At 45.3% G+C, this 15,695-nt stretch overlaps 1 protein-coding gene across 1 annotated transcript in view; it reads left to right on the top strand.

Moving 5' to 3' along the window:
* The first annotated feature begins 2,171 nt into the window (after positions 1 to 2,171).
* LOC126263365 (uncharacterized) overlaps positions 2,172 to 15,695 on the top strand; it is a 269,682-nt gene continuing 256,158 nt past the window's right edge. The window contains exon 1 of the mRNA XM_049960457.1: positions 2,172 to 2,263. Coding sequence (XP_049816414.1) covers positions 2,203 to 2,263 — 61 coding nt within the window. The 5' untranslated portion in view covers positions 2,172 to 2,202. The remainder of the gene's footprint in view (positions 2,264 to 15,695) is intronic.

Raw genomic sequence — 15,695 nt, 5'->3', positions numbered from 1 at the left:
AGAATTGGCAGACTCTTGAGGTTAGACGCCGATTATCTCGTGAAACCTCCACTCATAAAGTTTCAAGAAGCAATATTAAGATTTGAGACATATTCTTGAGCCCTCTATGCATCGCTCCCCTATGGATCATGAAGACAAGATCAAACTAATTACAGTATGTGCAGAAGCATTTAAGAAGTCATTCTTCAAGCGCTCCATATGGGATTTGAACGGGAAGAAACGATAACATGTGCTACAGTGCAGAGTACCCCTATAATGCACTTCACAATATTTTGCAGAGTATGTACGCAGATGTAGCTGAAGATTTTGGTTTGGGTGGCGTTGTCACACATTAGTATGTAAAAATAATTGGAAACAACTTTTTTTACTGTTGACCTTATAGTTTTTGTTGTTGACGGACTAAGTGGGGACAGTTACGATGATATTTCATCCCTGGGAATTTGTTGAGATGGGATGGGGAGTGGGAAGGGGGTGACGTAAAAGCGGTCGTAAAAAAATAATATTGTTGTCGTATCCATAGTATATGGGGTTGCTAGGCAGGACAGTAAGAGTCTTGACGATAATTGACCGGCAGGTGGGCGGGGGTGGGGATGGGGAGGCGGGGGCTGTTCAACACGCTCCTGGAGTTAGCTCGACCGGTCGCAGAACCTATTGGTGATAGATCGTCTGAACTCGGCGAGGTTGCTGGCGGGGACACGCACGTCCGTCTTATCTCACTATAGATGCCTGAAATACACCGACCTGCGTCTTTCATACGATAACGTCTCCTCTGCACAGTAGAAGCGCTCGTCGTAGATTCACCAGTAGTAACGGTGCACCGTGATGTGAAAGCTGACAAGAATTAGTGGTTGAATAATAGCGCACACGTACTTATAGTTTGAAGGGATGCCAGTTTTAATTCTATTGATAATCCTTTGTGTTGTTTTACAAAACACGTTTACACAATTACTTATCATCCATCTCGGCCATATGCAGATTACAAGTTCTTCCCTTCGCGTATCTCGCCAAAAGAATTGCAGTTGTATTTAACAACATCTAGAAACTCATATTTTACCGTGATCAGCGGTATCTACGCTCGATACGCAACCGCTCACCTAAACCGTCCCTTCCCGACTGTCGCTTGTTATCTTGACACAGGACAGGGAAGTGCTTCCTTGTGTTTTAGTCCAAATCAGAGCCCTCCATTTTGTTGCCTATATGTATGTTACTTTCTGGGCTCGACCAACGGCCGTCTGCTTACATGGCTGATGTCATGTCACGTCACCAGGGACACTCTTTGCCCACCGGTTTATTTACGCTCTCTGTCTCAGAGTCCAGTGGCACTATATTGCCCAACATTGAGTAATTTTAGGTGTCACTCATTGATTACGCCTATTAACATAAAACATAATCATTATTGGGAGATAGGGGGTAGGAAGATGAAGAAATGGGAAACAAGCGAAAGTAACTGGTATTAGCGTCATTTCCAAATTTCTCCAGTCTCATTGTCTGCTTGGTGACAACTGCGATGCCATTTCACCCTTAGTGACGGAATACTGGCCGAAAGGGGGTGACACAAAAATAAGTAACAGAGCAAAGCCAGGTCCAGGTACTGTGTCTCACAATTTCTTTATGCTGTTTAGCCGAAGAGGTGGCGCAGTGGTTAGCACACTGGACTCGCACTCGGGAGGCCGACGGTTCAATCCCACGTCCGGCCATCCTGATTCAGTTTTTCCGTGATTTCCCTAAATCGCTTCAGGCAAATGCCGGGATGGTTCCTTTGAAAAGGCACTGCCGGCATCCTTCCCCATGCTTCCCTAATGCGATGAGACCTATGACCTCGCAGTTTGGTTTCCTCCCCCAAATCAATCCTTCCCTTATGCTGTTTCAAAACGTCATGGAATTTAATGTCCAAATCCATTGGTATTCACGAGATGATAGGGTGATATAGTGATTATCGGTGAGACTCTATATTCCTTTCAAAGGACTTGTGGTTGAACTTTGAAAACAAGAGTGTCGGAAGCGCAGGGTTGAGAGGCTGATGGAAAGACCGGCTCCAGCAGCATCGGACGGGTCCGGCTGCAGGTGGGAGCGGCTGCTAGCTGCTCCCTGGTCGCTGCTCCTCCCCCCTCGGCGAGGCGAACGCCGCCCGGCATATAGCGGCCACGGAGGCGTCTGCCCGCAGTGAGTGCTGCGCCAGACACAGCCAGACGCGGACGCAGCATGAAGACGCCGAGGCCGCTGCCGCTCCCGCTGCTGCTGCTCCTGCTGGCGGCGCTGTCCGGTGAGTTCGCCTGACGCTTATGCAGTCCACATATCACTGTTGCGTCGCGGGCAGCGTTACGGACAACGGCTACACTGCATCGGCGAAAGTGAAGCTGATCTTGTTTTGGCGTGATATACGCAGGCACATAATACCCCCACGTAATGCGAAGGAAGTCTGTTCCACAGCAGATAGGAAATTTATTATGTTGAGAGGAAGAAAGTAAGACCAAAGTAACCAGTAATTCGATTTCCTATTGCGTGACTGTAGACTTTCCCAGTGCTGAACAGTTCACTGCAACGAGGCGAGATAGCTAATACCTGAGTTCCCCTCTGTAGCTGATGCTCGGGCACTAGTTGTCGTATTACCCTCATCATCATTCATCGTCACTGACACGCAATTCGTCCAATGTTGCGTCAACTGGAAGGGTTTACAGTTCGACGGCTGAACTTCCCCTAGTGGGGACTCCTGGTCATTAGTGCCAAACGAGCATTTTATTTCAGCTAATGCGTGAAGACTCAGATCGATCTGCAGTTTTCGCTAAGTGCACTTTGTAACAGCCTCGCAGTGCACGCCCCGCAACACATTGGTGCAAAGTACGTGCACGGAAATGAGACGTCGCTGTGCTTAATCTGGTACTGGTCCCGCCGACGGTCGATTTCTGGAACTTCCAGCATTACTTATTTATTCTCCACACATATCTGCAATGTCATATCTTCTGTTTCGGTAGGATTGGTAGCAATTTGTCACTTAGAAATACGCTGTGAAAGAAAAAAATATGTCGAGTAAAAGAAAGAAATGTCTTACGTGTCGACAAAAAATCACAAGACATTGAAATATGGCCTCTAAAAATCAAAGGATTTATTCCTAGACTGGGTGTAGTATATTACTTTAACTTCAGTCTTAAAATTAAATAATGTCCATAAATGTAACTGATATCCGATACAGTTATAAAACTGTCCTCTACTGGTTTTTCTGTACCTCAACTTTCAACTGTTCATTTTTGTTCATTTGCGCTACGGATGTTTGTCTGTGTGCTCATGTAATGTAATCTTAATGCAATCAGATGATAGTGAGAAAATCTGCGACGAGCAGACTTTAATCTTTTTCATTGAAAATCCTGAGTCTTGATCGTAAAATATGATTCTGATGTACTCGTATCTTCTACTTTGAAGATGCATTATGCTGTACATTCGTATAATATGCTCTGTTTTACCTTCAAGATGCCGTGAGCTCCGTTTGAGTGCCTCGGTCTGCATCTGTTTTTAGATCTACGTCTATACTCCGCAAACCATCTTGCTGTGTGTTGTGGATGGTACTCTATACATCATTGTCAGTTCCGTCATTTCCCGTTCCAATCGCGAGTAGTTCGCGTAAAGAACGATTACCCGTAAGCCTCCATGTCGGCAATTTACGTTCATGGTATTTTTTCGTGTTATACGAGGAGGAAGCATATATTGGTTCTCTGTTCTAGGAATATACGCTATCGGGAGTTTAAGAGTAAACTACACCGTAATGCAGAACACGTCAATTGCGGCGGCTGCCACTAGCATTGGTTGACCATCTCTGTGACGCTTTCGTGCTTACTGAGTGATCCTGTAACGAAAGGCGCTGCTCTTATTTGAATCTTCTCTATTTACTCTGTCAACCCTATCTGGTTCAAAATGGTTCAAATGGCTCTGAGCACTATGGGACTTAACATCTGAGGTCATCAGTGCCCTAGAACTTAGAACTACTTAAACCTAACTAACCTAAGGACATCACACACATCCATGCCCGAGGCAGGATTCGAACCTGCGACCGTAGCGGTCGCGCGGTTCCAGACTGAAGCGCCTAGAACCGCTCGGCCACCACGGCCGGCACCCTATCTGGTATGGATCCCATACGGACGAGCAATATTCAAATATTGGTTGAAAGAGGATTGTGAAGGCTACCTGTTTTGTTGACGGAGTGCATTTCGTGAGGATTCTTCCAATGAATCTCAGCCTGAAATCTACCCTTCCCGTAGTTCTTTCCGCGTGGTGGTTCCTCTTTAAATCGCTCCCCTAGGCATACTCCAAGTACTGTACGGAAGTAACTTCTTCCACTGATTTTTCTGTAATCGTGTAGTCGTACAACAATGAGTCTTTCTGTCTGCATTTTTTCTTGAAAGCGACTCACAATTATTGATTTTGAGTTACAAGTTATTGTTTCCACTTTGTTTAACGGCACCAACTGTTACGATACAATCTTACCATTGATTGCTTCACCTCTTTCATTATATTCAACTCTTTGTTAAAAATAAAACTTGGTCGTTAATTTTCTTATTCATTAGTCACATCTATCTTGTGCCCTCAGTAGTCTTTCAAGAATTGTTTATCATCTCAGTATTTCTACAGCTTACCCACATCAATCGTCATGGCCGACTCTTACATCCGCCACTCTCGACGCTCTAGGCCTCTCTGCTGTGTTGTGACGCCACCTTAGCGTCCCCTCCAGCAGTTTAGCGACCTTACGTCGCACGCCGTGTTTCTCATCGACGGCATCACATGGTATCTCATTTGACGGTATTGAAATATTCTTCCAAACAATCTCCCTCCTTAATCAATAATCCTGCGCTTTATAATCAAACTGCTACATATGAGTTGAATTCAGCTTGAATTTAAATATTGATTTACCTATACAAAAGTATTAATTATTTGTCAGTTAAAAAAGATGTGAAGTGACATCGAAGGATTCGGAAGATATAGTCTCCTTACACTGTTATCGCCTTTGTTCCACTTAAGCGCTCGGTTCACTTCCCGTGAATCAACTTCAACCGCTCAGTCCCAAACAACTTTTTTTCAAACTTCCTGGCAGATTAAAACTGTGTGCCCAACCGAGACTCGAACTCGGGACCTTTGCCTTTCGCGGGCAAGTGCTCTACCATCTGAGCTACCGAAGCACGACTCACACGCGGTACTCACAGCTTTACTTCTGCCAGTATCTCGTCTCCTACCTTCCAAACTTTACAGAAGCTCTCCTGCGAACCTTGCAGAACTAGCACTCCTGAAAGAAAGGATTCTGTAGATTCACTTTCCGCCTTTGGGTAACTGCGGTACATTAAAGACATAGTTCCGCAGTGGTGTCCAATTGAAAGGTTAGCATCTGGCCAATGAACCACAAGAAAATTATAATAATAATAATTATTATTATTATTAGCAAGGAATGTGAATACATGTAAAATTGTTCTCATTGTGAATAATGCTACGAAACAAATAGAAAGACATCTTGAATGTACCGAAGTGTATGAAATAACTGTTGTATGTGAACATCATAAGTAACGTCAGTTATACGAATTAAGACATCAATAAGTGCGGGAAAGATGTTTTTATAAATGAAGTACTGCAGTGTGATAAGAAGGGATAACTTTGCTCTGCAATAGGAGCAGTAGTCTCTGGTGTAGGAATAATTTCGTTACGAATGCCTTTTCTGGGAGCTGCGCCATCGCCGAGACTTACGCAGCCTTACTGCCGTACACAACTCTTAAGAACTCACTGCTTTTCCGCCATAACTGAAGTTTTCGTCCTCTGTTTGAGTACTATCGTAAACTTGAGCAATGGTAGAGTGACTATGATGACGCACTCCGAAAGTTTAGGGCATTTTTGAAAGGAAGAAAGCAATTCAAGTTTAATATCTCATCGACGTCCTTCTCAAGGCAATCATTCAAAAAACATGCCGGGAGTGCTCGAGGAAACCCTAAATGTGGACGGCTAGACTGCGATTCGATCCCCGCGTCTCTGGAATGCGAATCCATTGACTTAACATTATGCTTCCTCGCTTGGTGGATGATTTCGAGGATTATCATAACATTTTCACCATTTTATATTTCTGTTTTCTCAGTAATGCGTTCAACTCCACAGTCCGAATACTAATGACATTTGTAATTCATCACATCTGACAAAATACAACATAATCAAGAAAAATACACCAACGGGAAAAAATCGCAACACCAAAAAATAATTGACATAGACCAATGAAATTTCAGGAATTTGTTTTTTTAGGTGACATATGTAAGTGATTAACGTATCAAGATCACAGGTTAATGGAAGCGCAAGATAGGCCATTGCAAATGTGAAAAGATGGTACATTAATAACCGGTGTAACCGCCAGAACGTTGAATGCAAGCTTGCAAACGTGCACGCGTTGTCTTTTACAGGTGCCGGATGTAAGTTTGTAGGATGGAGTTACATATCTGTTTTCACTTAGTCGGTCAATACATACACATTTAATGCTGTTTGTGGATGAAGTTGGTCATCCGATAGTGTCTCATATGAGCCCGATTGGAAACAGATCTGGTAATTGAGCTGACCAAGGCAACATTTCGACATTCTGTAGAGCATGTTGGATTGCAACAGCAGTATGTGGACGAGCGTTGTCCTGTTGTAAAAAGCCTCCTACGGTATTGTTCATGGATGGTAACAAACAGTTCGAATCACCAGATTGACTTATAAATTTGCAGTCAGGGTGCGTGGGATAACCACGAAAGTACTCCTGCTGTCATACGAAATGGCACCCCAGACCATAACTCCAGCTGTAGATCCGGTGCGTGTAGCACGCAGACAGGTTAGCTGCATGTCCTCAACTGGCCTCCTCCTAATCAACACACCCACCATCACTGGCACCCAGGCAGAACCAACTTTCATCAGAAAACACAAAAGACCCCCACCCTGCCCTCCAACGACCTCTCGCTTGACCCCACAAATGGCGGTGGTTTGGGGCGTCTGGCTCGGAACTGTCCTTGAAGTAACCGATTTGTAACAGTACATTGTGTCACAGTGGTGTCAACTGCTGTTCAAATTGCTGCAGCAGATGCAGTACGATGCCGCAGAGCCATACGCCGAACACGGTGGTCTTCCCTCTCGATAGTGTCACGTGGCCGTCCGGACCCCGGTCTTCTTGCGACTGTACATTCTCGTAACCACTGCCAGCAACCATATATCTACATCTACATCTACATACATACTCCATAATCCACCATACTGTGCATGGCGGAGGGTACCTCGTACCACAACTAGCATCTTCTCTCCCTGTTCCACTGCCAAACAGAACGAGGGAAAAATGACCGCCTTTATGCCTCTGTACGAGCCCTAATCTCTCTTATCTTATCTTTGTGGTCTTTCCGCGAAATGTAAGTTGGCGGTAGTAAAACTGTACTGCAGTCAGCCTCAAATGCTGGTTCTCTAAATTTCCTCAGTAGCGATTCACGAAAAGAACGCATTTCCTCTAGAGACTCCAACCCGAGTTCCTGAAGCATTTCCGTAACACTCGCGTGATGATCAAACCTACTAGTGGCTACATTCCTGCCAAGTCTTTCTGCAATGCAGTAGAAGGAATATCCGGCTTCTCGAAGCCCTATTACACGACCGCATTCACACTTAGTGAGGTGTTGTCGCCTTAAATGGTTCAAATGGTTCTGAGCACTATGGGACTTAACATCATTGGTCATCAGTCCCCTAGAACTTAGAACTACTTAAACCTAACTAACCTAAGGACATCACACAACACCCAGTCATCACGAGGCAGAGAAAATCCCTGACCCCGCCGGGAATCGAACCCGGGAACCCGGGCACGGGAAGCGAGAACGCTACCACACGACCTGTCGCCTTAAAGGCATTCTGGACCAACACGAACTCACTACGACCAATGTTAAACACAACTAACGCTCATAACCGTTACAGCGTGTGTTTAACCTGATTTGCATCCTCATAGTGGCACTGCTAACGCAACTGGTGAGAAAATTGAATAAATATCATCTTTCAGATGTAGAAACACGGCTACCAGCTTTCGTTATGGCGCTCAGTTCTTTCCTGGTGGTGCAACTATTTTCGTCAGTGTATCATTGGTATTATTTCTGTACTGTAAACGAGAAAAAATTCGCTTTTTACTTGACGCGAAAAAATTGACCAAGTGCTAGTAGGACTCACGCACAGATAAATCGTCCATCCTGGCAATTGAGGATTGCGAAGATTTCTACCTTTTATCGATACGGATACTGGCAAGATATCGGTCCCGGGGATTCCAAGACTCTATCAAAATCTCTACAGTTGACCCTGAGAGTAGCACGTACAAACGAAAAGGAGGGAAGAGGGGGACTTCAGTCTATATACTGCATGTAGAGAGAGAAGATTTAATAAAATATTTTTTGTTTACTTACTATAACATGTTTGTAAGAATAATATTTTTCTATTATGCTTTTGACGGATGATTAATGCAATGTAAGTTCTAATAACGGAAAATATGTTTATGTGATATAACTACAATTTAACAGTTTTCGGATCTTTTCCATTACTCGTACTGTGAGAAGTTGCTTCTTGCCAAATTTTGTGATTCTGGGTGAACCCCTATAGGTTTTCATGAGTGAGTTCGCAAATATCAAAATTTGTGACATAAATGGTCGTGTCTTCTGAAAGCTCAAATTGATTGCAACGCGAAGTGACTGCAGACCTGTGACATACATTTCAACTTGATATGTCTACCTATTCCTGAGAAAAAGGGTTCTTAACAGTCGGACAGACAGACAGACTAACTGACATACTGACAACAAAGTGATCCCATAAGGGTTCCGCTGTTACCGGTTGTGGTACGGAACCCTAAAAAGAATAGAAGGTTAGTTAAACAACCCTCAACCCAAGTGAAAACAGATTTTTGGCGCATCTGACTCGGCTATATTTGTAGTTTAACAATTACAGGAGTCGAAGAAAACAATTGTACTTGCAACTTAGCCAAATTTTTAGTAATCGAATGGAATCGGGTACTATACGAAGTAAACACGTAAATGCTTAGAAGTGACTATTAATGTAGCAAATCGTTTAAAGCTGAACATGTACGAAAATGATGAATCGCACAAGAGGCATATACTGTCTTAAGGGAGAGAGCACTTCTCCCGTCACGCCGAAAGGAGTAGTGTAGCGGATCACGCGACTGCGATGTAAGACCTTTCACTGGGCAGTGAAGTGACAGAGAAGGAAATGATGGGCAAGACGTGAGATGTCGGCGCATTTAGTCGCGGCCAGATGTATGGGCCTGCCGCTCCGGGCACTCCACTTCCAAAGCCGTGCGAACACTGGCCTGCTCTCGTGTCTCCGTGGCAAGAGTGGGCCTTGATGTGTTGAAAACCGCCGCTGCGGAGAGAACTGCAGTGGCCATCCACGGGTTGATCGCAATGTCGCCGTCGTCAATCGGAAATTGTAACAGTGAATAGACGAGCCTCAGCGCAGTAAATCACTCGCTATTTCAGTATCAAACAACAACTCTCGGCAAGCAACTATACGAGGACTATGAAGATACAAAAGCCACCGCCCCACTCGCTTACCTCCGCCGATCGCATGTCACAAAATGCAGAGATTAGCATGGCTCGAGGAACATCACTTTGGGTGCTCAAAACATGAAAATCGGTGGGTGTTGGAGTATGCCGAGGACGAAGTGAGAACGTCTAAAACTACACGGAGCGATCGGGAATAAGAATGTCTAAGACAAAACGGGGCAATCCATTAAGTTTGGCAACAGGGCACCATGTGGGAAGGTGCTGTAGATATTCTCTTGCTGCAATGTTGAGTTGAAAAATGGTTCAAATGGCTCTGAGCACTATGGGACTTAATATCTTAGATCATCAGTCCCCTAGAACTTAGAACTACTTAAACCTAACTAACCTAAGGGCATCACACACATCCATGCCCGAGGCAGGATTCGAACCTGCGACCGTAGCAGTCCCGCGGTTCCGGACTGCAGCGCCTAGAACCGCAAGGCCACCGCGGCCGGCGTTGAGTTGAAATTTCGCTGTTGACGCGTCTGTCAAAGTCTCTTAGCGACGAACGATGCAGGTATTTACGGTCTCTTCCAGGTTACAGTGTTCCGCATCCGTTCTGTAATTTTGGCAAGACAGTGCACAGCCCGAACACATCCGAAGTGCGTAAGAATATTTCACTGACATCAGGCTGAACGAGTGACCTCGTCCACCCTCCCAGCTCTGCTTCCCATAATTCTATTGAGCTTATCCGAGACGCCATTGAGTGTCTTGATCCCGTGTCCGACCACTCTCCGTTTGTTGTGTCTTACTTCTGAGCAGTCATAAATGTTGCAGGCATCGTCTCTTTAGTAGGACACTGGGAAAACCCAGTCTGTCTTTGAAGGAGATTGCCTACAAGACTCTTCTGGGACCCATCCTAGAGTACTGTTCAAGCATTTGGGACCCATATAGTGTTGGCAGATGCAATGTGCAGAAAACTGGGATTAGGACCTGCTGGTTTAAAAAATGGCAGATAAGAACCTAATAGTCGGGAAATTTAAAGGAGATGTAAATTTTCTAGCGTTAGATAAATAGGTAAGGTCTATGGTACAAGTCGGTGCCCAGGCTATCCGGCTGAATGCAGCGCTGCGGCACCAGCAGGGGAACGGTAGCGGACCCATCGCCCCGACAGCCTTTGACTCCTGGGAAAGAACCCCAGTACTCAATTGATACTGGCTGAGTGGACATGAGGCTGTCCTGCAGGGACCGGAACGGGGAAAAATTCGCTCCTCTGTCTGCATTGAACACGGGACCACCAGGGCCCGTCCACCTCACTACCCTCGAAATCAACACAGCCGCAAGTGTTTCCTCGTAATATACACTCCTGGAAATGGAAAAAAGAACACATTGACACCGGTGTGTCAGACCCACCATACTTGCTCCGGACACTGCGAGAGGGCTGTACAAGCAATGATCACACGCACGGCACAGCGGACACACCAGGAACCGCGGTGTTGGCCGTCGAATGGCGCTAGCTGCGCAGCATTTGTGCACCGCCGCCGTCAGTGTCAGCCAGTTTGCCGTGGCATACGGAGCTCCATCGCAGTCTTTAACACTGGTAGCATGCCGCGACAGCGTGGACGTGAACCGTATGTGCAGTTGACGGACTTTGAGCGAGGGCGTATAGTGGGCATGCGGGAGGCCGGGTGGACGTACCGCCGAATTGCTCAACACGTGGGGCGTGAGGTCTCCACAGTACATCGATGTTGTCGCCAGTGGTCGGTGGAAGGTGCACGTGCCCGTCGACCTGGGACCGGACCGCAGCGACGCACGGATGCACGCCAAGACCGTAGGATCCTACGCAGTGCCGGAGGGCACCGCACCGCCACTTCCCAGCAAATTAGGGACACTGTTGCTCCTGGGGTATCGGCGAGGACCATTCGCAACCGTCTCCATGAAGCTGGGCTACGGTCCCGCACACCGTTAGGCCGTCTTCCGCTCACGCCCCAACATCGTGCAGCCCGCCTCCAGTGGTGTCGCGACAGGCGTGAATGGAGGGACGAATGGAGACGTGTCGTCTTCAGCGATGAGAGTCGCTTCTGCCTTGGTGCCAATGATGGTCGTATGCGTGTTTGGCGCCGTGCAGGTGAGCGCCACAATCAGGACTGCATACGACCGAGGCACACAGGGCCAACACCCGGCATCATGGTGTGGGGAGCGATCTCCTACACTGGCCGTACACCACTGGTGATCGTCGAGGGGACACTGAATAGTGCACGGTACATCCAAACCGTCATCGAACCCATCGTTCTACCATTCCTAGACCGGCAAGGGAACTTGCTGTTCCAACAGGACAATGCACGTCCGCATGTATCCCGTGCCACCCAACGTGCTCTAGAAGGTGTAAGTCAACTACCCTGGCCAGCAAGATCTCCGGATCTGTCCCCCATTGAGCATGTTTGGGACTGGATGAAGCGTCGTCTCACGCGGTCTGCACGTCCAGCACGAACGCTGGTCCAACTGAGGCGCCAGGTGGAAATGGCATGGCAAGCCGTTCCACAGGACTACATCCAGCATCTCTACGATCGTCTCCATGGGAGAATAGCAGCCTGCATTGCTGCGAAAGGTGGATATACACTGTACTAGTGCCGACATTGTGCATGCTCTGTTGCCTGTGTCTATGTGCCTGTGGTTCTGTCAGTGTGATCATGTGATGTATCTGACCCCAGGAATGTGTCAATAAAGTTTCCCCTTCCTGGGACAATGAATTCACGGTGTTCTTATTTCAATTTCCAGGAGTGTATAATGAATACAGCACAGCACTGTTACAGCTATAGCTAAAATTACTGTTCTGTTCATCGAATGTGCCAACTTTAGGCTGTTAATAAAAATTTTCCGACACGAATCAGCACTAGTCATATGACAATGGAAGCCATGCGGCTGTCTGTTTTCAAAAAGTACAGTTCGGGTACGCACTGAGGAGTCCCTTAGTTCACTGGCTGACCACTACATCCTGGTCACCGTGTTCGTTCTTGGTTCCCCGCAAAGACGCGTACAGAAACTCATTTCGAAACTTACATGCAATTGACCATTTTAAAGCGGCTGCATGTTATACTTCAAATTATTAGCAGTGTCAAAAAGTTGGGATATCTGGCATCCGGCGTAAGGGCTACGCGGGGATCGCCATGACACAACAAGAATTAGGGACATCTCGGGAAAATCGGGACATCTGGCAACACTGCATCATACAAAATAGGACGAACAGGTGACATTGAATCCATCCAAAGAACTGCAGCCGGATTGTCACAGGTTTGTTGACTCCTGGGAGAGGACCACGGAGATAATGGAAAACCTGAGCTGGCCGACGCTTAAAGACAGACTTGAAAGACTGTTTGCAATGTTTCAAGCATCAGCTTTAAATGAGGAATCTAGGAATATGATACACCCCATCCCCCGCCCCCCACGCATCGATACCGTACGAACAGTGAAGACAATATTAGATTAATTACAGCGCATAAAGAGGCATTTAATCAATAATTCTCACTCTACAAAGGAATGGAATGAGGAGGAGCCCTAATAAGCGGTACAGTTGCATGTACCCTCTGCCATGCACTTCGCAGTGCTGTACAGAGTACAGATGCAGATGTAGATGCACAGGAGGGCTGCACAACTCCTTCGGTTTCTCGTAGAGTCTACGCCGCGAAGTAGCAGCGTCTCTATCAGAGCGAAAGTCGTTTTATATTCTACAAGGTAATGAAAGTACGCGGCACATTCACGACGGTAGTCTTTCACGTTACTCATTTGTGCTGACGTAGGGACATGGCGCAGTGGTTAGCACACTAAACTCACATTCCAGAGCGGTGCACTTCAAAACCTCGTCCACCTATCCTGAATGAAGGCGAATGTCGGGATGGGTTCAGTGTAAACGACACAGGCGATTTCCTTCATTCCCTATCCGAACTTGTGGATCGTCTCAAATGACTTTTTTATTTCCTTTTACATTACTCGGAAATGGTGCGTAATGGGCATTCATCATGGTCTTTTTGCAACACTGGACATACTTGTAACACAAAGTAATACGAAGGGAACAGAGTGGTTTCAATTACCATCACAATTATGATTAGTTACTGTGTCAGTGGTTTATTCTCATTGCCGGAATTCGAATCATAAAAACTTACCTATATATTAATTATTTTCTTGTATTTGAAGGAAAACGTTGGTATTTGATATTTACTAACCCATCTAGTGGCAGTGCTTTATATTCATTGAGATCCTGCCGGCCGCGGTGGCCGTGCGGTTCTGGCGCTGCAGTCCGGAACCGCGGGACTGCTACGGTCGCAGGTTCGAATCCTGCCTCGGGCATGGGTGTGTGTGATGTCCTTAGGTTAGTTAGGTTTAAGTAGTTCTAAGTTCTAGGGGACTTATGACCTAAGATGTTGAGTCCCATAGTGCTCAGAGCCATTTGAACCATTTTTGAACCATTGAGATCCTAATGTGCTTCTCTTAAACTACCTAGTCTGCTAGTGTGTAGATGCAGAGTTGGTTCTGAAACTCACCACAGAAAAAAACTTACGCATGGATACAACGCTAAGGATCACGTTCGTACATGTTCGTTATGGCGCACAGTGGTAAGTGACGAGTATACAGCAAACTGTTCCTAGTTTACACACTTACTGCGTGTTTTAACGTTCGAATGTCTGTGGTTCACATACGTTGCAATTACCCTACAGATGACATCTCGCTAGCAGAATTGTTTGCTTTGTTCTCGCGTTGTTATACTTGTCAGACATTGAAACTACCTGCTTTGTACTAGTATAATGAAATCGCGACTGTGTACAACATTTGCTGCAGTATCCCCCGGAAATGTTAAAAGGCAAATCTTCAAGATGACAAGAGGGACTGTGTACGTAGTCCTAATCCGTGTAAATCTGTCAAAGATTCTAAAGATCTTGCTAATAATTTAGAGACTTATTTTATTACCTGTGTTATAAATCAGAAATTAAAGTTCCGTTGATACCGGTATCCATACGGTTATTCTCTGAAAATATTTACAAAAATTATAGAAAACATCAAGAATGAGACGAAACAGAAATGATGCAGGTGGACTATGAAATTCAAATTTAGGAGAATATATTCATTTTTAACATATCACTACAGTCTTATTTGCAATGCAAGTGTTTCGTAAAACAGAAATTTTGTGTGTTTTTGCGTTATTCGTGTATTCCGTGGATTACGCACCTGACGACTGCAAGAATGTTGAGCGAAAAGTACGGCACTTAAAACGGCCGTGCAGGAAGAATAATGTTGCATTTGTAATGAGTGAGAGGCGGAACGCAGAACAGAACGATCAGTTCAAGGTTTGACATAAGAACCGAGCGTGGGAAACTCGCCCTACGCAACTGCGGAGAAATATCGTTTCACTACAAGAAGTCTTTTAGAGACGAACAGGAATGTTTCATAGTTCTTGAATTTATTGCAGCGTTGTGGACACATATTTTTTCCGCTTTATCTGCCAAATGCATTCACACAACGCAAGTTGAGTGAGAACCTTCACGGAAAAGGAGATGGTCATCGTTGCTATACGCTGCATATGACCAGCAATTGTGTCAATAATATTGAAACTGAAATAAAAACTAAATTTGTTTTAAGCAAGTCTCAGAAGTTCGCATAATCACATTTGAAGTTCGTCATAATCATGAAAAAACTAACAGCTATAAATAACTGAAATGAAGTATTTGTAAATAAATTTACGTAATGCATGGAGTGAAACACTAGACAGCAAATTTTTCTGATAAGGATGTATGATGTACTGTTTAGAAGCATGTTCTTTCTGGTATTATTTCAAAGCCACATCCATATGAGGAAACATTATCTTGAGTACAGCACGATATTTCTTTGTGCAACATTGATCATGACGAAGCAGTCACACATCGAGATACGTTTTCTTGCAGATGACAACGGCCGTGAAAACAGCAAAACAATTAGTTTCTAGTAAAACTCAAGACGAGAGGGGCAAGTCTTCCTCACGACCCGTAAAAGTTTCCCATTCCGACGTAACTAAAAAGTATAGTTTGTGTTACTTTACCTAATGAGAAATTGAATTTCAAGAAACATATTGATGATATGCTGAAACGTTTAGGTTCAAATGGTTCAAATGGCTCTGAGCACTATGGGACTCAACTGCTGGGGTCATAAGTCCCCTAGAAC

Source organism: Schistocerca nitens, chromosome 6 (genome assembly GCF_023898315.1).
Source record: "Schistocerca nitens isolate TAMUIC-IGC-003100 chromosome 6, iqSchNite1.1, whole genome shotgun sequence".
Classification (NCBI taxonomy): domain Eukaryota; kingdom Metazoa; phylum Arthropoda; class Insecta; order Orthoptera; family Acrididae; genus Schistocerca; species Schistocerca nitens.
The sequence above is the reverse complement of the archived record's forward strand: the minus strand, read 5'-3'. Positions and strand labels throughout refer to the sequence as shown.